Source organism: Panthera tigris, chromosome D4 (genome assembly GCF_018350195.1).
Source record: "Panthera tigris isolate Pti1 chromosome D4, P.tigris_Pti1_mat1.1, whole genome shotgun sequence".
NCBI classification, from domain to species: Eukaryota; Metazoa; Chordata; class Mammalia; order Carnivora; family Felidae; genus Panthera; species Panthera tigris.
The window spans coordinates 57,549,877-57,571,053 of record NC_056672.1 but is presented as its reverse complement, the minus strand read 5'-3'; the positions used below and the strand labels follow the sequence as shown (position 1 = coordinate 57,571,053).

Here is a 21,177-nt window from a genome sequence, read left to right as displayed (position 1 = left end):
AGAGGTCTTCTAATTAACTGCAATATGTAAACCATTTTTGGATTCTGATCCAAAAAAAGAAAAATGCGTTTAAAATTTTTGATATTGATGACACAATTGGAATTTTGAACTAGAATACTTTATTTTTAAGGGATATACCTTATTTTCCTGAGGGATGTTAATAATGCTATTGTGATTGTGTCTTCCAGGAATACGTACTAAAATATTTATTAAATGATGGATTCTTGGGATTTGCTTCAACAAAATACAGGAAAGGGAGAAGTTGATGGAAGTTGATGGGTTAATGGTTTTGGAGGCTAAGTGTTACATATAGGGGTTCATTACACTACTTTTGAGCATGTTTGAAATTCTCCATAATATTCAAGTAAAAAAGTTTCACTGAAAAGTCAAAATAGTATGCAGGAAGTTATGCAACAATCTTAGCAAAAGATGTTTAAGATTTCTATGTAGAAGATTATAAAACTTTGTTGGGGCAGTTTAAAGAACACTTATCTAAATACTGAAGGTTTGGCTTGAAAGATCCAATTTTGTAAAAACTGCTTGTTGTCAAAACTGACATGGAATAGATAAAAATAATGTAATGTCCAATAAATGTCCAGTAAGTTTTTGGTGTACCTTGGGCAGCTGATTCTGTAATTTCTATGGCATTTTATAAAGGACCTGGAATTACCTAGAGTGGGGAAAAGCAAACTACTGCTGGCTGTTTTTGTAGAGTTTTATTGAAATACAACTATGCTTGTTTATCATCTATGGCTGTTTTGTGCAGAGATTAAGATGCCCACAATCCTAAAATATTCACTTTCTGGCTCTTTCTGAAATAGTTGGCCTACTGACACTCTGGTCTAGTGATTCTCAAAGTATGTCCTAGATAATCTGGTGGGCAGAACATCACCTACACGTTTGTTAGAAATGCAAATTTTCAGACTACCTTAGACGTTGTGATTCAGAAACTCTTGGTGTGGACCCAGCAACCTGTTTTAGGTGATTCTAATGCCAGAACACTAAATAGGCTAATGAAGTAGAACATAAAGCCCAGAAATAAACCCACACATTTGTGAATACTTGTATGATAAATGACTTCAACAAATGAGTTGGAAGAAGACAGAATTTTTAATAAATGATCCTGGGACAATTGGGTATCCAAATGAAAATATGAAACTGGATCCTTTATCACCTGCCATTCACAAAAGCAGTTCTGGGTAGATAAAGATGTAAATGTTAATGGCAAAACTATAAGCTTTTGAGAAAGTAATGTAGCAATAGCTTCATGATCTTAAAGTAGGGAAGGCTTTCTTAAGACATAGGAAGAGTACTAATCATACATAGAACTGTTGATATATGGTCAGAAATAAACTTAAACATTTATTTGTCACAGGTGCTAAAGGAATTCAGGGAAGGAAAGGGAGGTCGGTCTTAGTAATGGTGTGGTAACAACTGGGTACAGTGCAGATCAATTTGAACCTTGACTCCTACTTAGTATCATACACAAAAATAAAGTTGGGTTCTAGATCTAAATGTGAAAGGTAAAAAATTAAGTAGTTAAAGGAGATTGCCTTCATAAGGTAGGCAAAGATTTCCTAAACAGGATATATAAATAGCCACTTAATAAAACCCCAACATGGTATATTTCATTAAAATAAAAAATTACTGCGTATCCAAAGATAGTATTTAAAAAGTGAAAAAGCAAGTCACTGCTTGGAAGAAAGTATTTGCAGTATTTTCATGGAAAAGGCTATGAACCAGAACATAAAAAGAGATTCAGTAAACATTTCCATGAAAATCAGATATGAATGCCTTTGAACATCATTTTTGACGGTTCTTTATCACTAAAGCAAAAAGACAAGTAAATAATTAGGTTGAATCTTTGATTGAACAGGTAGAATTGTATACATAGGAAAGTGATTTTTTAAATTCTGGAATTAAGTTGGATCAGATTATTAGTTTCAAAATACATAAAAATCTAACTTTTCTCATAGTGCTAACCAATTTATATGGAAATAGAAAAAAACCATTGACAATATAATTAAAACCTATAAACTTTAAAGGAGCTTTGAGGAATAAATTTTGTAAGAGTAATACATCTTTATGAAGGAAAGTAATTTCTTGAAGGACAGTACTATAGTATTGAATATGTGGCATAATATTCCAATGAAAAGCCTTAAAATAAAATTATGTGTCCTTTATAAAATAACATAACCTTTAACACAGATTAATAGAAATTACATAAGAATAAATGTGTGAAAATGGCCAATAAAAAAAGTATGGTAATAAGAATTTGTCTTCCTAGGTACTAACTTTTCTAGTAAGGTACTATAACAGAAGCAGCACAAATTTGGCACAAAATATAAGTGGGAAGTTACTGAATGGAAAAAGATGGTATTTCCCTTTATAGAGAAAAAGGACATCTTAATAAATGAAACAAGTATTTCAAGAAAAAATTAGCGCTTACCTCACACTATAAACAAAAACCGGTTTTAGTTGGAGTATAAATTAAATGTAAAAAATAAAGGTATCAGAAAATTTAGGAACTTATATGTATAACCTCATCAATAAATGGAACTACAAAAGCTACACTTTGTGTCCAAGAAATATAAATTCATGGAAGATACACTTTAACCATTAAAAGGTTTATCAAAAGATAAAACATATGCTGGGAAAACAGTTTTATTAGACATGACAAGCAGTAGTTGTGTCTCTAAAAACAAACTATAAATGAATGTGACAGAAAACCTAATAGACAATGGGCAGCAAGTAAAGGATACAGTTTACAGAGCAAGTGCTGTTTTTGTTTTTTCATTCTTCAGGTAGGTAAGAACACTTGCAATGAAAGTACATCTACTTTGAGTGGAGGTGCTGGGAAATGGGCCCTATATAGACTGTTAGGACTGTGGCTTACTCAGCCTTTTGCAAAAAATTTAAAATTCACCCTTTACCCAGTAATCCCTCCAAAATAAATGAAACTACTAGTATGTAGGGATACGTTCAGTGATATTTTTTTTACAATTGTGTTTGTGTTGGCGAAAGAGTGAAAACAACTTGAATATCCCATTAGTATATTAATGATAGGACTGTATTGAGTGAGTGTACTTGAAATATCTGGCTAGTATCAAAAACAATGAATTGACTTTAACTCCCTTGAAGAGATCTCTACAATACTAAATGAAAAAAGTAAGTTGCAGAGCAATATCTCATTTTTGTTAAGGAAAAGAAAATAAACATGACATCGATTTGTGGATAATCGTGTATATATATATTTGTGTGCTTATGGAGCTTCAGGTAGGATAGGAATAAGACTGGCCAAGAGAGAAGGAAATTATTTAACTTCTTTTATACTACTTTACATTGTTTTACTAGTTGGGTTTACATAAAAAATTTTTTTCGTATTGGATGTGGCTAGATATTAGAAGGTAGGAGCTTTCATGTTTCAAGTTTCCTCTAGAAAAGTTTATTCTGTAAAGGAGGCAAGAAGACTTAATACATCAAGTCATTATTTTCTTGGCCTTTTCAAGTCTTTTTGAGGGTAGAGTTGAATCCCAGTTCTCTGGTTTTCATATACTATTCTTGAAACAGCTTTCCTATATAATGACAAAGAATATTCTGGTTGAAGCTGTTGGAGAAGTATATTGTGGAAATCTATGTAACTGAGAAGGGAATCAATAAAGGCCCAGATTTAAATTTTTAGTAGTTGATGTTTTACCCAAATAGCTGAAGTTCTAAGGTTCTGTTTTTCTTTCCTGATAGCTCCATCAGGGCACTGTCCCTGTTTCTTACACGGTAACAACAGTGGCACCGCATGGGATTCCACTCTGCACAGGCCAGCACATCCCTGCTTGCAGTACCCAACAGGTCCCAGGATGCTCTGTGGTTTTCAGTGGACAGCACCTCCCTGTCTGTAGTGTGCCTCCTCCGGTAAGTCCGCAGCCCCTCTTTAGAATGGCTAAGTGTGTCGTGTAAGCAAACAGAATTGAAGAGACTGCCTTTTGTAAAAAGCTTTTCACTTCCAAGTAAAGGGCAATTTTATTGCAACAGAAGTCTCAAAGTATACTTATAATGACAGTTTAATAAAATTAGCTTTAAAACTTGATGTATTTTTACATTAACTAAATTTATACATATTTGAATATCCTGAAGATCAAAGCATGGTCCCTCATATATCAACATTGTTTATAATTAAACCTTGATAAAGGTTGAGTTGAGGGTACTAACATAGGATATTGAACTAGTTAGTTATAAAGTCTCACAGGCTTTACTGATCAACAGTAATAGTCTCAGCACTTACGGGATTCTAACAGGCACTTCGAGTGCTTGGTGTTACTTATTTAACACTAGAGGAAGCCCGCTGTAGTAAAAATGGTATCCCCATTTTCTAGGTGATGAAATTGAAAAATGTCCCAGAGACAATTAGTATGAGAGAACAGGGATTCACACCCACTTCTTTCTGCCTTTTAAGCTTATGTTTTATCCTTTATTCTACCAACCTCCAGTCCAACCTCCTTATTTCACCTCCTTATTTCACTGTAATCCAGAGGATTTAAATGACTGTCTAAGGTCTTCAAAGGAAAGCACTTTGCTGAATCTAAATATAATCCTAATATCCTTATTTCAATTTGAGATTAAAAGGAACACATAAACACCAACACTAGTTTAACTTATTTATCCCAAGCTAGGTTTGGTTTCTCAGTAAGAGATTATGGAGTCAGTGTACTAAATTAGCAGACTAAAATTATGAGAGACATAACATAAAGCACTTAACTGTGAATCGGGCTCTTAATAAATATAAAAATTCTAGAAATAAAAACATTTCTGTAAGATTGTAAAGGAGAACTTCTTGGAAAGGAAAGCAGTAATACCTGCTACTTCTTCAGTCAAGTAGAGAGGGCTTCCTCTTCTGTGCAACACTTTTCACCCCATTTCATAGAACTTTAGGTGTTTTGACTAATTTGTGAGAACTGTATAAAATACAGAATTAAGTACTAATTACCAGTATTTTACTAACAGATGAAAAAATACACTTGTTTCATTGTTAATATAGGTTACTAAAAACATTTTGGTATTTTGAGGGGGGTATGGCAATAATATTTCAATCTCAATGTATAGACTTTTAAAAAATTGTTACCACTGGTTATACATTCTGATACTTTTTAACAACAAATAACACTATCTTTTACAGATGCTTCAAGCATGTTCAGTTCAGCACTTACCAGTACCATATGCTGCGTTCCCACCCCTTATTTCTAGTGACCCATTTCTTTTACATCCTCCTCACCTTTCTCCCCATCATCCGCCTCATTTGCCGCCACCGGGCCAGTTTGTCCCTTTCCAGACACAGCAATCACGATCGGTAGGTATCTGCTCTTGTGTCTTTAATTTTCACAGAATGTGTAGAGACCCTAAGAGGCAGATTAATTTAGTAGATGTAATTTGTTACCATTTAAAAACTATAATTTAGATTCTTAAAAGAATCAGGGAATTCACAGACCTACAAAAACATAACAAGCATATTTACCTACAATTAACTTGCTTTCTTAAATTTTCCTAGTTGTTTTTTTTTTTTTTTTTTTTTTTCCCTTAAAGGGTGGGGCTTGAATTCACCCTGAGATCAAGACCTGAGCTGAGTCAGACGCTTAACTGACTGAGCCATCTAGGAGCCCTTCTAGTTCTTTTATATGTGTTTTGTATAATTTAAATTTCTTCTCTCATATCGGCAGTCCTGCAGGAAGTAAATCTGAAGAAAAATTCAGTTCTGTTTTTTCCTTTTATGTATTTCTGAAATAGAAAGTGAAAATATAAAATTGTTTATACTTGCCACAATAATTTTATTCATTTAGGCAAGTAAAGTAACTTTCTGACCCTCAATCTTTTTTTTTCTTAAGTCCTGTTTTTCTGTATTCTGATGAAAAGAAGATGAGATCGTCTGTTAACATAATTCTGTCTTGGGACTGGAATATAGCTAAGAGGCATATTTTGGAGGGTAGGGGGTTGGAGGAGGGATAAGCACTGTAGAAGAGGAAGGGAGGGCACAGGAAGAAGGTCCAGATATCTTTTGGACTGGCCAAATTGAGCATCTGAACCATCAGGCATGGGTAAAGATTTCAGCCCTGTGAAAGGAACTTGACAGTGTATTCTACAGAACCTAACCATCCTTTACCAAGGATTTATGCACCATGCTGGGTCTCAGGTAGAGGTGAACTTAATGGCTGCTCTCCTGAAAACTGTAGAAGCCAATTTTGACAGAAGTTTGGCTAATCCAAAAAGTTAGAACTACTTCTACAAGAAAAGCTTTTATTAGAATCAGGGCAGGATTGATGCCAAGATGTTTCTTAGTTTCCATTACCTGGGAATTCAAGGTTAAAACAAAATTTAGCCATCACTTATTCCTGGGTTTGGAATCCTTTAAAAGGTCCGGTCACATAATCAATTCAGAACTTAGGTTGTGTTATCACAGTGTCAGCCGTTGTAATTTCTCTCAACCATGCATAAGCTCCCACATTAAAGTGTAACCACTTATGTTTGAATAATGTATTGATACTGCCTAACTGCAAGGGGAAGTCAGAGTAACATTTAAGCATAAATGTTCATAGCAGCATTATTCCTAATAGCCAAAAAGTGGAAAGAGTTCAAATGTCTCATCAGCTGATGCAGTGGATTATTTTTTTAACTATAAACAGGAATGAAGTACTGTTGTACTAAGTACAAGATGGATGAGCCTTGAAAACATTATGCTAAGTGACAGAAGCCAGATACAAAGGACACACATGATTTCACACATGTGAAATGTCCAGAACAGGCAAACTTTGGAAACAGAAGGTAGATTGGCAGTTGTCCAGGGCTTGGGGAGGACTGGAGAAATTGGGTAGTGGACTGCTTGATGGGCACAGGTCGGGGGTGGAGGGATGAAAATGCTATGGAATTAGGTAGTGGTGATGGTTACACAACTCTTGTGCATCTACCAAAATCTATTGAATTGTACTCCTTAGAGGGTCATTTCTATAGTATGTGAATTATACCTTAGTAAAGCTACTGTCAAGAAAAAAACATGCTCTGTGCTTTGATTTTGTACATTGTCTCAGTGTTCATAATACACTTTTGAAGTAGGCTATGAACATGTCAGTTCTGTAGATAATAAATAATGAGGTTCATGTTACATTATTTATATAAAAGTTACATGGCTGTTTAGTGACAACAACAAGGATCTTTCTGATGTATTAGAAATACAGCATCATGCCTGCTGAATTTTATCCCTTTTAGCCCTGGTTTTGCTTTATAAATATATACCCTATGTGGGACGCCTGGGTGGCTCAGTCAATTGAGCAGCTGACTCTTGATTTCAGCTCAGGTCATTATCTCACAGTTGGTGAGATCAAGCCCCGTGTTGGGCTCTGTGCTGACAGCGTGGAGCCTGCTTGGGATTCTGTCCCTCCCTCTCCCACTCATGTGTGCATGCTCTTTCTCTCTCTCTCAAACTTTAAAAATAGATAAATATATACTATGCTCAATTTCATCTCTTAAAGATTAAGTGCCTGAAAATTTTGTGAGTAGGTAAGTGTATATGACTAAAAAGTAATTTTAACTTTCATATGATTGACTTACCCTTTTTGTCTCTTTTTAAAGAGAAGTTTCAGATAATAAAAGAACTGTATGGGGGAGCCTGACTGGCTCAGTTGCTAGAGCACTTGACTCTTAATCTCAGGGTCATGAGTTCAAGCCCCACGTTGAGCGTGGAGCCTACTTCAAAAAAAAAAAGATACCTTTGTTTGTTTGTTTGGTTTTTTTAATTTTTTTTTTAATGTTTATTTATTTCTGAGACAGAGGGAGACAGAGGATGAGTGGGGAGGGGCACAGAGAGAGGGGGACACAGAATCCGAAGCAGGCTCCAGGCTCCGAGCTGTCAGCACAGAGCCCAACACAGGGCTCGAACTCACAGACCATGAGGTCATGACCTGAGCCGAAGTCGGACGCTCAACCAACTGAGCCACCCAGGCGCCCCAAAGAAAGATATCTTTGAATGGATAGTGGAAATGTTTAATGACGTGTTTCAGAAAGTGTCTTATTGAAATCCAATTAAAGACAGGAAGATACTACAGTCTGTTCACATGTATGAATTTAGATTGATATAAACATGAAGAAATAAATGGCCTTAAAAGTGTTTTGTGGGTAGTTAATTTTTATTATTATAAAACACTCTCTAAACACTAGGTATCTAATATACTGGAAGTATGTTAATATATTAGTTTGCGTTTTTCCTCCCTCAGCCTCTGCAAAGGATAGAAAATGAAGTGGAACTCTTAGGAGAACATCTTCCAGTAGGAGGTTTTACTTACCCTCCATCGGCCCATCCCCCAACATTACCTCCATCAGCTCCCTTGCAGTTCCTAACCCATGATCCTTTGCATCAGGAGGTGTCCTTTGGAGTAGTAAGTTTTCATTCATTGTTATTAATTTATTACTTGCTTGGATAACTTACGCCTAACTTTTATGTTTTAAACTAGTTGTGTCTGTGTTAACATTTAAGACATAGGAAATGTGACTTAAAGAACTTTGTAGATATTTTGGTTTCTTTGGGTTTTTTTTTTTTTTTTAACTTTGTTGGTTTTTTAAGAAGAGAGACTGTTTGACAGATTAAATAGTTGCAAAGGTGGAATGATCTTAAATTGTTTTAACATTTTCCCCTTACAGCCTTATCCTCCGTTTATGCCTCGGAGACTCACAGGACGTAGTAGATATCGATCCCAGCAGCCAATACCACCTCCCCCTTATCATCCCAGCTTACTACCATATGTGTTGTAAGTTCTGTTTTTCTCATTTTAATGAATTCTGAATTTTTACACCCTTGAGAGTTTATTTTATGAAATGAATATCTTCTCTGTGATTTATAATTTAGGCTGTGTTAGATATTAGGTTTTTTTTTTTTTCAACGTTTATTCATGTTTTTAGAGATAGAGACAGAGCATGAGCAGGGGAGGGGCAGAGAGAGAGGGAGACACAGAATCTGAAGCAGGCTCCAGGATCTAAGCTGTCAGCGCAGAGCCTGACACGGGGCTCGAACTCATGAACTGCGAGATCATGACCTGAGCTGAACTCGGACGCTTAACCAACTGAGCCACCCAGGCACCCCCAGATATTAGTTTTTATTTAATGTTGAGTGGTTGGGGTGGGGGACCATTTAAAGGTGAACTAAAGAGAAGAGCCAAGGACAAGGGAGAAGTGGGAGAGGAAGAAATTTGTGAGCCAGAAAATAGGTTTAACAAATCAAAAGGTAGAAAAATTGACAGTTTTTGCCTCTTACACAGCTGTCATCACTTGTCACCTTTGATTATCCAGCTTTCGATGCTGCTGCTTTTCTCAAGGGAAGAGAGAAAAGTTATCTGTGCCTTAGAAATATTGTTAGGATTGGGGCGCCTGGGTGGCGCAGTCGGTTAAGCATCCGACTTCAGCCAGGTCACGATCTCGCGGTCCGTGAGTTCGAGCCCCGCGTCGGACTCTGTGCTGACAGCTCAGAGCCTGGAGCCTGTTTCAGATTCTGTGTCTCCCTCTCTCTCTGCCCCTCCCCTGTTCATGCTCTGTCTCTCTCTGTCTCAAAAATAAATAAACGTTAAAAAAAATTAAAAAAAAAAAAAAAAAAAGAAATATTGTTAGGATTACATTTGTAACATACACCCGTGGGTTAAACGTGATAGCTCTTTTTTTCTCTCTCATGGAATGAAGTTCAGAAGTAGGCAATTCAGGGATTGTTTGTTACCCCATAACTGAGGAATGGTTCTACCATCTTCAAAATTTTATGGCTTTCTCTATGTGATTAAAGATGGTTCCTCAAGTTCTAGCCATTACATCTATACTCCAGCTAGTAAAAATGAAAATGGATCTCTCTGCCCACCTCTCAAGGCTACTTCCTAGAAGTTGCATGTCTTGTACTCCTGCCTACATCCCATTGGCTAGAATTTAGTCTTGTGCCTATAATTAATTTCTAAGAAGGGTAGGAAATGTTTTGTACAGAGGGCCATGCGCCAATGTCACACTATTTTGATAATTATAGCTTTATTATAAGTCTTAAAATCAGACAGTATCAGAACTTGGTTCTTAAAATGATTTAAAGTCTTGAATGATCCATACAAAGTTTAAAATCAGCTAGGTTTCTACTAAAGCATAGCTTGCTGGGATTTTGGTGTAGGGACTGCATGAAATCTGTAAATCAGTTTTGGAAGAGAATTGACATCTTCTAGTCCACTCAACAGTATATTTCTTTATTTGTTCATTTAAAAAAAAATTTTCCCAGCAGTGTTTTTAGTTTTTAATTGTATAGGTCTTGTACATGTTTTATTAAACTAATCCCTAATATTTCATATTTTTTATGCTATTCTGAATGGTATTTTTAAAATGTCAGTTTTTGTTTATTGCTAGCAAAGTCCATTTCATTAAAATTGCCACTGAGTAACACTGACCGTTCTTTATCCCTGTAGCATTAGCCTTGTTCTTCCCACCTGTTCATTGAAGTGATGTACCAGTGTATCAATGCTAGTTTTGATTATTTCACTGCAGATCAATGCTTCCAGTGCCACCTGCAGTGGGCCCAACTTTCAGCTTTGAATTGGATGTGGAAGATGGAGAAGTAGAAAATTATGAGGTTAGTAGGTGAACTGTGAGTTTGTTTGCATAGTATTATACACAAAAGAAGTATTTTTTTACTCATTCACTCATTCATCTAATTAAACATGTATTAGATAAATCGTTGTACATTTCACAATACAAATATATCAAAAAGTGGTTAGCATCCTTAAGGATATTTCTACATGTACCACACAGCTGTGATAATGAGATAGACTTTGGTCCTGTATTAGAATTATATATAATTCCTTTGAGAGAATGTACATGAGAAAGCAGTGAATTATGATTGGATATTCTGAAAAGATTTTGTGGAAGCACAGTTGTTTAACCTGGCTCCTGAAGGATGGGAAGGCTGCTTTATGCGTGAGATTGAGGTAGGAAAGTGCTGGATATTCTTGAGGAACAACATTGGTGACTAAAGTGAATATTGCGGGAGGAAGGTGCCTCCCAGGTGCCTCATATTATTGGAGGTTAGGAAGAGGAGGTGCAGTTTAGGGGTTGGAAGGCAGCTTTGTATTGTTGAATGTGAGCGACAGTGTCACTTTGTTTTGATACTGCTAGTTCTCTTTTTCACTCCATCCTCACTCAGTCTCTATTTGGACACTGTGAATAGAAGCTAGAGACAAGGAAGAGACACATACATACACACACATACACAATCTTAAAACACCTTTAGTTTGTTTTTTTTTTTTTTGGTTTTTGTTTTGTTTTTAACACATGTGAAAGAGATCAGGCCAGATGGTATAATATTCTGTAGTTTTCAAAATGGTATTGTGTCATTTTCTTTCTATATATATAGTCACACTGCCCTGACCTTTGGATTTCATTTCCATTTAATTTTTTTAGTATTTTATTTACTTTTGAGAGAGAGAGGGAGGGAGTAGGGGGTATAGAGAATCCCAAGCAGGCTCTGCGTTGACAGCAGAGAGCCTGATGCAGGGGTCAAACCCAGGAACTGTGGGATCATGACCTGAGCCAAAGTCAGATGCTTAATTGACTGAGCCACCCAGGTACCCCTCCATTTCCAGATTTCTAGAGAGAGAAAGGGGCTGTAAAGATTTTCTGGTTTGTTTCTACACTGATGACTTTAGTTTTCTGCAAAGGAGTTAGTTGTCCTTTAGGCATTCTGTACTAAAAGGAAGTCATAAGTCATGTCGCCAAAAAAGACAGCTCTTGATTAAATGATCATGTACCCATTAATGAAAAAAACCATGATATACTATCCCAGTGTAAGAAAAATATTTTTATTTGGCATTACCTTTCTAAACTATATTTTAGGTTAAATATGTTTGATCTTCTGCAGTCATACTTTAATCCAGTCAAGAATTTTTTGCTTTTCTTGTTTTGACCTAAAATCCAGTTTAGAAAGGTATTCCAGTGCCAAATAAAAAAATACTTTTGCATTCTTGCCTAAGTGCCTTTACTTCCTTTGTCCTTCTGCCTAAGAACTTTCCTCCTCCTCCACATTTAAAACTTAGCCATCTTTTAAGACCCAGCTAAAAATACTACGTCTATGAAAGGCATTTCTAGTCCATTTCCAGATCCAAATGAGTTTCTCCCTCCTTTTTGTTCTTAAAGTTCTTACGAAACCATGCGTACTGGGGCGCCTGGGTGGCTCAGTCAGTTAAGTGTCCAACTTCAGCTCAGTTCATGATCTCACGGTTCAAGAGTTTGAGTCCCGCCTTGGGCTCTGCACTGACAGTGTGGAACCTCCTTGGGATTCTCCCTCTCTGCCCTTCCCCCACTTATGTGTACATGCTCTCCCTCTCTCCTTTCCTCCCTCCCTTTGTCTCTCCCTGTCCGTCTCCCTCTCTCCTAAAAAAGTAAGTAAACCTAAAAACAAAAAGAAAGCCATGCAGACTTGTCATGTTCTGCCTTCAGGTGTCTTGCTTGCTAGATCATATAAATTCATTGAAGACTTGATTATCATAGCCTCCACCCAGTAAGGGCTTAATGATCATACTTTATTGAATATAGTTGTCTTAAGTTGTTTTCATTGACCCAAGTGTCCTGTAGTATAAAACAGTTAATACCAGCTATATTCTAAATTTTATGTGCTAATTGTAATCAGCATCAATTAAATTTAACAATTTGCTATCTAACATTTTAAAAGGACTTAGGGGCATGCATGGTGAAGGAGGAGCAATTTATTTAGATGACCCAATTCTCCAAATAAAGCTGTATCGAAAACAGCATTGTGGCTTCAAATATCACAGCATTAATTATTGAGATTTTGGGAAGTTGATTCTATTCCTCTCATTGTCCATCATCATTTCATTGTTATACATTCTCTGTGTATACCCTGTGGTAGCCTAAGAAAGAGGGGAAAGCAGCATACGAAAGACTGGAAAATTGTAGAATAAAGCAAAATGAGTAATTAGAACCAATGAAAACTGGGAGAAAGGAGGTACTGTTTGTAAAATCAGTAAGTGTAATAGCAGCCATATATTGAAACATAACAACTGTCTTAAAATCCATGAGTTCTTAGTGATGACTTCAAAAAATAAAAGAAAAAAACTCATTGGCCTACCCTTTTCTATTTAAATTATGCTACTGAGTACAGTTTCATATGGGGCAGTTGCTCAATATTAGTAATATTTCATCTAATAAATTAAGAAAATGATAGAATATTACCATTTTGCCATCTTTAATGGATTAATGGTCCTAGGCATGATGAGCCTAATGGGAATAGTTGAAGCCACCAATTTATAGGAAGTACAGGGGACAGGAAAACACAAATCTTGGGTAGGTAGGTTCAGTCAGCAAAAATCAGACTGTGAATTTGTACAAGCCATTGACCCGGTTTGTTCAACAGAACAAACAGTATCTAAAAAAAGATACTAGAGACCTGTCAAACAGTGGTAAGGTACGGATTGATTTGGATCCTGATTTGAACAACTATTTTTAAAAGTGTTTTCGGAAATAATTGAAACAATCAGAGATGCTTAACATTTAAGGAATTGTTAATTTTTTAGGTGTGATGTTACTGTGATTATATTCTTTTAAAACTTCTTTTACTTTTGAAAATGGTGAGTCTCAACTTGAGGACAGTTTTACTCCACCCTGGCCCCCAGGGTATTTAGCAACATCTGGAGACAGTATTGGTGTGCTGTTACTAGCATCTAGCAGCTGGAGGCTGGGGGCTGCTACTAAATATCCCACAATACACAAGGACAGCCTCCCCCCCCCCCCCCCCCCCCCCCACCAATGAAATTTTGTCCAGCTCAAAATGTCAGAAGGGCTGAAGTTGACAGACTGTTTTAAAGATATACACAGAACTATTTTATCAATGAAATACAATATTTTACTTTTGTTTCAAAATAATCTGGGATTTAGGAGTGGACAGTACTAGGTGAAATTAGCCATGAATTGTTGAGTCTGGGTAATTGGCATGTGGAAGTTCATTATGCTGTTTTCTACTAGTGTATGTATTAAAAATTTTCCATATTAATGATAGGGTTGCGGTTTTTTGTTGTAGGGGTTTTCGATTATTGAAATAGAAAACTTAGAGATTAAAATTTTTACTCCTTTTGCCCCCTTTCTAGGCCCTCTTAAACCTGGCAGAGCGACTAGGAGAGGCTAAGCCTCGAGGACTGACTAAAGCAGATATCGAACAGCTTCCTTCTTATCGGTTCAATCCTAATAACCACCAGTCAGAGCAGACTTTGTAAGTACATTTTGCCGACATCACTCTATGTGAAATTTCCTTTTTTACCTTTATAAAATAAAAACTTGAAAGTCAAAGATAACTTGATAAATAGTCTCTATTGCATACTCTAGGCCTGTTCCGTATGGTAGCCACTAGTCATGTGTGGCTGTTTAAAATTTTAAAGTTAAGTTTATTGCACTAGCTAGTGATACTGTGTTGGAAGATGTTCAACATTTCTGTCTCAGAAAGTTTTGTTGGACAGTGCTGTTCTGTATTTTGAGGTTGCCTAGAAATTGTTTTTGATTATTTTATTATTAAAAAAATTTTTTTTAATGTTTATTTTTTTTCTTGAGAGAGAGAGTGCAAACAGGGGATGGGCAGAGAGAGAGGAAGATGCACAGAATCCAAAGCAGGCTCCAGGCTCTGAGCTGTCAGCGCAAAGCCCGATGTGGGGCTTGAACTCATGAACCCCGAGATCATGACCCGAGCCAAAGTCGGATGCTTAACCAACTGAGCCACCAGGCACTCCACTTTTATTTTTTTAATGTTTATTTTTGAGACAGAGAGAGAGAGAGAGTGGGGGAGGGAGAGAGAGGAGGAGACACAGAATCTGAGCTGTCAGCACAGAGCCTGACGTGGGGCTCAAACCCACAAATCATGAGATCACGACCTGAGCTGAAGTCAGACGCTTAACCAACTGAGCCACACAGGCACCCCTAGAATAGTTTATGTAAGATTGAAGAGTCTCATACATGTAAAGATTGAGGTTTTTACCTAAACACTCTGCTTATTATTATCTTTAATAACAACTTTATGGAGATATAATTCACATTTAAAGTGTACAGTTTGGGAGTGCCTGGGTAGCTCAGTCAGTTAAGCGCCCAACTCTTCATTTCAGCTTGGGTCATGGTCTCACGGTTCATGGGTTCAAGTCTTGCATTGGACTCCGTGCTAACATTGCGGAGCTTGCTTAGGATTCCCTCTCTACCCTTCCCCTGCTCGCTCTCTTATCCCTCTCTCAAAATAAGTAAATATTAAAAATATTTGTTTAATTAAATAAAATAAACTTTAAAAATAAAATTTTCGTGATGATCTCTCAGAGCAAAGCACTCTTACTAAATGTCTTAGGTTATGATTATTTCAGGGTATTGATAGATTACTTTGTCTTAAAATTTAAATGACATTTTGAAAAGTGAGATGGTAAATGGTGTTGTAGGCTTCAGTAGTCATAACAAAATAGGAAACCACTTGGTTTTATGGTTAAATGATCTTTTTGCTTTTTTTAGGTGTGTAGTATGCATGTGTGATTTTGAGTCAAGGCAGCTACTTAGAGTTTTACCCTGTAACCACGAGTTCCATGCCAAGTGTGTCGACAAATGGCTTAAGGTAAAGAGATGGTATCTGTGAAGAGAGTAACATTGAATTCTTTTTTACTGACTGTAGTTTTAAATCCATTGCTTGTGGAGGGTGGGTAAGGGGACAAAATTTTCAATGATTTCTGTGAATGAAGAGAAAACATCAGTAAAAATTAACTACAGTCATTAATGTGGGAGTAACTTGAAAATGAGTTATCTGTCCTTGGTCATCAGTGTTTCCTTTCTCATGGTGTGTGGGGACAAGGCCTGAACTTGACGGGCCATTTTTCTCTTAAGAGTTTACAGGTGGACCTCACTGGAGCTCCTTTGTCAGAGATTTACTTGGGAAATAAACCTCTAGTGCTTCTTACTTAATTCTGATCATTTTTTCTTTTGTAGATCTGAAAAACCCAAAGGACACAAGTTCTATATTTTATAATAGTAGAATGAAAATATGATGCAGTAAAATAATTTAAAGATGATCAACTGTTTTTTTGTTTGTTTTGGTTTTGGTTTTTTTTTGAGCATTCTGATTAGGAGATAATACCACTGGGTTAGAGAAGTTTACAGTTTGGTGAGGAAGACAGAGAAGTTAAAATAGAATCAGTCTTTTCTCTGTGAGCACGGATTAAGGGTGCCCAGTTTAGCCCAAACCGAACCCTGAAGGCAAAGGGTCTTAACTTTTCAGAAGAAGAAAGTATTTTATGTACTCACAACCCTGTCATGTGGGAACAGAGACTGACCCAAAAATGACAGATTCCGTATGGCTGATAGCGAGAGTGGCGAGAGAAGAGCCGTTCAAAGCTATGGCCAGTGAGTGACCGGCTTATGAGTGTGAGGGAGTGTGGACTTGATCCCAGAAACAGTGTGGAAGGCTGTGCTTGAGATTGTGTTTTAGAAAGACAACTGGCCACTGTTTGGGGACCAGAAAGGGAGAGATCTTTCTGAGAAATGGGGAGATGGAATAATGGGTCCTGGGCTAGCCAGAGAACAAGTTCTGGCAATTGGATGAAAAGAGGAGGACTGATTCGAGAACTGTCAAAATGTAGAAATGGGAATATTTGATGAATGATGGATGTGGAACGTAGAGCAGGTAATGCTTAGGTTTCTGCCTTTGGCAACTCGAAAAATGGTGGTGCCATTTGTTGAGATGGAGTTTTAAGCTAGTTATTAAATCTGAACTGGTGATAGGTAATCTTGTTGGTGTGATAAAACAGACCTATTAGGAAAATCCTCAGCTACTAAGTCTGAGTTGATGGTGTATTTTTTTTTTAAGAAAGATTAAATGATTACTTTGTACCTTTTTAAAGGAATAAAGAATGTAAAAACTATATGGGAGGTAAAAATAGTTTATTGCTTTTGACGTATTTCATTGTGTGACTCACAATTCGGACAAGTTTTTTTCTCTTTTATGTTTTAGGCAAATCGTACTTGCCCAATTTGCCGAGCTGATGCTTCAGAAGTGCATCGGGATTCAGAATGACCAACCTAAGAGCACAAGTTTAGTTTGGGTGTTCCTCATCACATGTATATACGGACTATCCATTGAACTTAATCTGTGTGGCTTCCAGCCCTCCCTTTACCAAAAGGGTCAATGGACCTTTCTTTGCACTGTGTGACTTAATCAACTATAAAAGCTTACAATTAGTCTTCACAATTATGGGATTGTTATACTAACCGTGTGATTGGAACTCCAAAGACTTTTTCTTTAGCTTAATTTTGTGTGTGCACTAACATTCCCTGGTTTTTGTGTGATCATTCCGAGTGTTGCTGCAAGATTACAGTGGACGTGATCTTTTAGCATGTGCTTTTATAAAAAGTGGTAGCTCCAGATGATATAGCAATCTACCTTATATAGAGCCTTCAGAAACTGTGAGTGGAAATGAATGCAGCGTGTGACTGTTGGTGATAAATGTATCTGTGTGAGAGAGAGAGTGTGCGCAACTACTTGTGTGAGGGCATGGTCGCTAACGTGTGTCTGAGATCCTATCTACCAGCATGTACCAAGAATGTGTGTGTAGTTTTAATTATGCTGCAATGTATAATCTGGTGTGTTATTTAAACAGCACTAGTACTGTACACTGGTTTTTTCCCTTGTGTTTGCTGTTGCACACTGATTGCTAAGGGTGCATCAATGATAAGCATTGAATACTCCATCCCCTTCCCTCCCAGTGAATGGAATGAGAAAAGCCTTCTTCCTTTGCTTCAGGCAGCTGTCACCTTCTCTTCGTCGGTGGTCCCGAGTGGGTCACTTAAGAAAAAAAGTGTAACAGATTCTCACTCCATGAACCTGATTTTTTGATTCTGTTGTGGGAAAAAATTTTGTACTCTCCAACTTGCTGTTTCCAAAAAGAAGGTGCAATATCATACATCATCAGTTAGCAATATTAGCATTTCAATCAGTGATTTGAATGTTGATGGTTTGTTTTTTTCCTTTACATTTCCAGTAAGCTTCTTACAGGAAGCACCTGTGATTTTTTTTTTTTTAATGTTTAGATTTGTAGTCTATTCTGAAGATATTTGAGTAATATATTTCTAAGAATACCGCTCGTCCCACGAAGTCTCACCTCCTTTACTTCCACCAGAACAAAATTTGTTAACTAATTCAGCTTGACTTCTGATATGTTCTTTGTTAAGCTCTCATAGGCAACTAAAATATTTTAAGAAAACTCTATTTCTGTTCGTATTGATTCACCTGCCAACCTCCAATTCTGAAAGTTGTCTAGTAGTGCTTCTCCTGGAAACCCTCATTTCCAGGATGGGTCAAGTGCTGTGACAGCTTGAATTCTTAGACCTGATGTGCTTTGATGTTTTATTGCTTTTAAAATTTTTTTTTTTGTTTGAGAAAAATTTAATATAACAGGTCCAGAATACTTGCAGTATAAATGAAGATTTGATTTTTGTATAAAAAATAATGCTGTAAAACAGGAATTGACCTTCATTTAGTCGATCTGAAATACATAGCTGTGTGGGTTTTTTGTTTTTTTTTTTAATAGGTTCATTGAGCATCATTTAGATTGTTTAAAGTCATTTTTCCAGCAATGTTTCGATTCCTCTCCTTCTGTTGTATTCAGCATTGTCTGCCTCTTCCTGCAGTTGGTGTCATTGCTTTGTTCGCAGTAGCACAAGCTGCATAATCCTAGTCAGGACTGTGAGGACTCTCCGCCAGCCTCACTCAGCTCTCAGCTGGCTCTGTGTCAGTTTTCTCCTCAGACAGTGTTAACGACTTGTTACTGCCATGCTACTTGCCTTCCCTTGAAGTCTCCATAGACTCATCCCAGCTTAGAGTTCAGTAAAGTCAATTCACACAGAAGCACAATTTTGCCCTTTTCCAGACACTGTTGCCTCTATCTAGTCATACAAATAGGATTTTGCACACTTTGTTTGCCCCTGTATTTGTCAGTGCATCAGAAATACATCTCAACAGTAGTAAAGTGCACGTTACTTTTAACTCATTGGGACACTCCCCACCTGTTCCTGATGAATAAAAAGTGTGTTAAAGACCAAAATTATTGGCATAATAATCAGCTACATTACAAATCACGTATAGTTTAATCTTTTTTTTAATTAAAAAATCATGTTGAAAATGGCAAAAGCCCATCTTATACATAGACTCTTTTATATAGCTGCAAAAAATTTATATCTGTACAGATCTAACATAACACTACTACACTCAGTATTCATTTTATTGAAGCATGCAAGTAAAGCACTTTTTCTAATTTATATAGATACCTAATTAACAAGGCACATTGTACTAATGACTAGGAAAAGTAGCCTTTTCTCCCCTCCCTCTGACGATGAATTCTTGTCATACAATCCCTTGTCCAGCAAATTTTTGAGAGGCATTTGGCAACTTAGGAGGCAGCAGGGTCTATTTTGGTAAAATCCTGGATTGTCGCCCTCTTGTGACTGATCTCTCTTTGGGAATGTCTTTCTGTGCATGGGGCCCTTAGAGATGTGTACAGACTTGCTTATTAGGTGGGTAGTGCGGATTAGGAGCATATGTGCATGTGCTCTGAACCAGCTCACGCCAGCCACGGTGAGCGCCTGTGTGGCGACCAGAAGAGAAGGAACAGTTGATTCATGCCCGGCTGTTGCCACCTTGAGCGATGCGCCAGGTAGCAGGCAGATGTTGGTTTGTTGCCTTCTTCCTCTTTTCTCCTAAAACGATATTGGCTTTACCATCTTAACTCTGCTGTGGGGTTTCGTTTTGTTTTGCATGAATAATCATCTTGAAATTTTTTTTAACTCTCTCCCCCCCGCCCCCACCCGCCCCAAAAGAACAAAACAAAAAACAAGTCAAGGCCTCCAGGTATCAAGATCTCATTAGGATTTTCTGTCCTGAATTTTTCTTTTTTTTTTTTTTTTTTTTTTTTTTTTGAGCAAAATCTGGAAAATGTGAACACATATTTAGATTTTATACACTCTCTGAAACGTGATTTATTAAGATTCTTAAATTTGGGCCTCTTACAGTATTTTGAATGAGATCTACCAACTCACTTAAAGAGAATATTTTTCACAGATATCTTTAGGCCTTCATTAGAAAGCTATTTTCCCCCCTGTTGGTACATTTGGTTACCTCATTTTGCTGTTTGTTTCAGATTATGAAAGCTTACAGGGGTGTTTTTTGGAATCATTTGCTGAGTCATTTCCTGAAATCATATTCCATTGTATCAGTTAACATAGTTTTAAATGTACGTATTATAAATATCTGTAACCAAATCATTTGAAGGCTTGATAAATTTTTAACAAAGTTTGTACATTTTTTATGAAAGTTACTAGTAATGCTTTACTAAGTAGTGCAATGAATTTTTATTTTTAATCCCTGTGCCCAATTTTGGAGTTGAGAGGGTTGTTGGTAATAAATGTATGATGTACACTTAAAACATTTTTTTGTGGTTCATGTTTGTGTTGTGGAAGGGGTAGGGTTGTGTGTGCCTGGAGGGAGGGTGGTAGCAGGATTCCAGCAGGAAGATAGAGCTGCTGAGCTACTAGCAGCCAGATCTCATTTTTAGACTATAATTCAGATTTTGTTTCTGCATTTGTGTAGACGTCTTAGAAACTCAAAAACAACTAGCATTACAACACGTAGAACATAATTCTATCTTCTAAAAAGCCAAGAAGATAGCTGAACGTAGCCACACATGTGGCCTAAACTCACCGAACAGTAGGGCTACATAAGTAGGTAACTAGATTTCTTTCTTTATATGTTGACCATAAGATGCAGGAAAGATTACAGTAGGTAACCAGGCAAAGTTGTCCACATTAGCTACAGCTTACATCCAACTTCTTGTCAGCATGATAGGGAAAGAGGAGCCTCTTTCATTTTCCGTACATGTTTGTGTAATTCCTTTCCTTTCACTAAAAAGGAAGAAAATAAGAGTAATCTACTTCCGTGTATATGCTGACTGTGTTACTTGAGAAGGAAAGTAGACACAAGATACAAAAAATTGAGGCGAAATAATCCCACTTCCTTCCGTTCCCTCTTTCAGGAAGCATTCGTTCTTTGGCTTAATTAAGGAAGGATGATGCCCTCTGCCCGCTCCAGTAGTTAACTGGTAGAGGCATTCA

The 21,177-nt window shown here is 37.0% G+C and overlaps 1 protein-coding gene across 7 annotated transcripts in view; it reads left to right on the top strand.

The window, feature by feature from the left end:
- The window catches only part of RNF38 (ring finger protein 38), a 50,096-nt gene extending 29,604 nt beyond the window's left edge, over nt 1–20,492 (top strand). For 6 of the 7 annotated variants that reach the window (XM_042964488.1, XM_042964490.1, XM_042964487.1 and 3 more), the window contains 8 exons: nt 3,742–3,909; nt 5,171–5,341; nt 8,232–8,414; nt 8,677–8,783; nt 10,537–10,621; nt 14,148–14,269; nt 15,538–15,637; nt 17,027–20,492. In XM_042964488.1, the coding sequence (XP_042820422.1) occupies nt 3,742–3,909; nt 5,171–5,341; nt 8,232–8,414; nt 8,677–8,783; nt 10,537–10,621; nt 14,148–14,269; nt 15,538–15,637; nt 17,027–17,089 (999 nt within the window). In that variant the 3' untranslated portion in view covers nt 17,090–20,492. The remainder of the gene's footprint in view (nt 1–3,741; nt 3,910–5,170; nt 5,342–8,231; nt 8,415–8,676; nt 8,784–10,536; nt 10,622–14,147; nt 14,270–15,537; nt 15,638–17,026) is intronic. The other variant, XM_007076473.3, reaches the window with a different exon arrangement.
- The last annotated feature ends 685 nt before the right edge of the window (nt 20,493–21,177 follow it).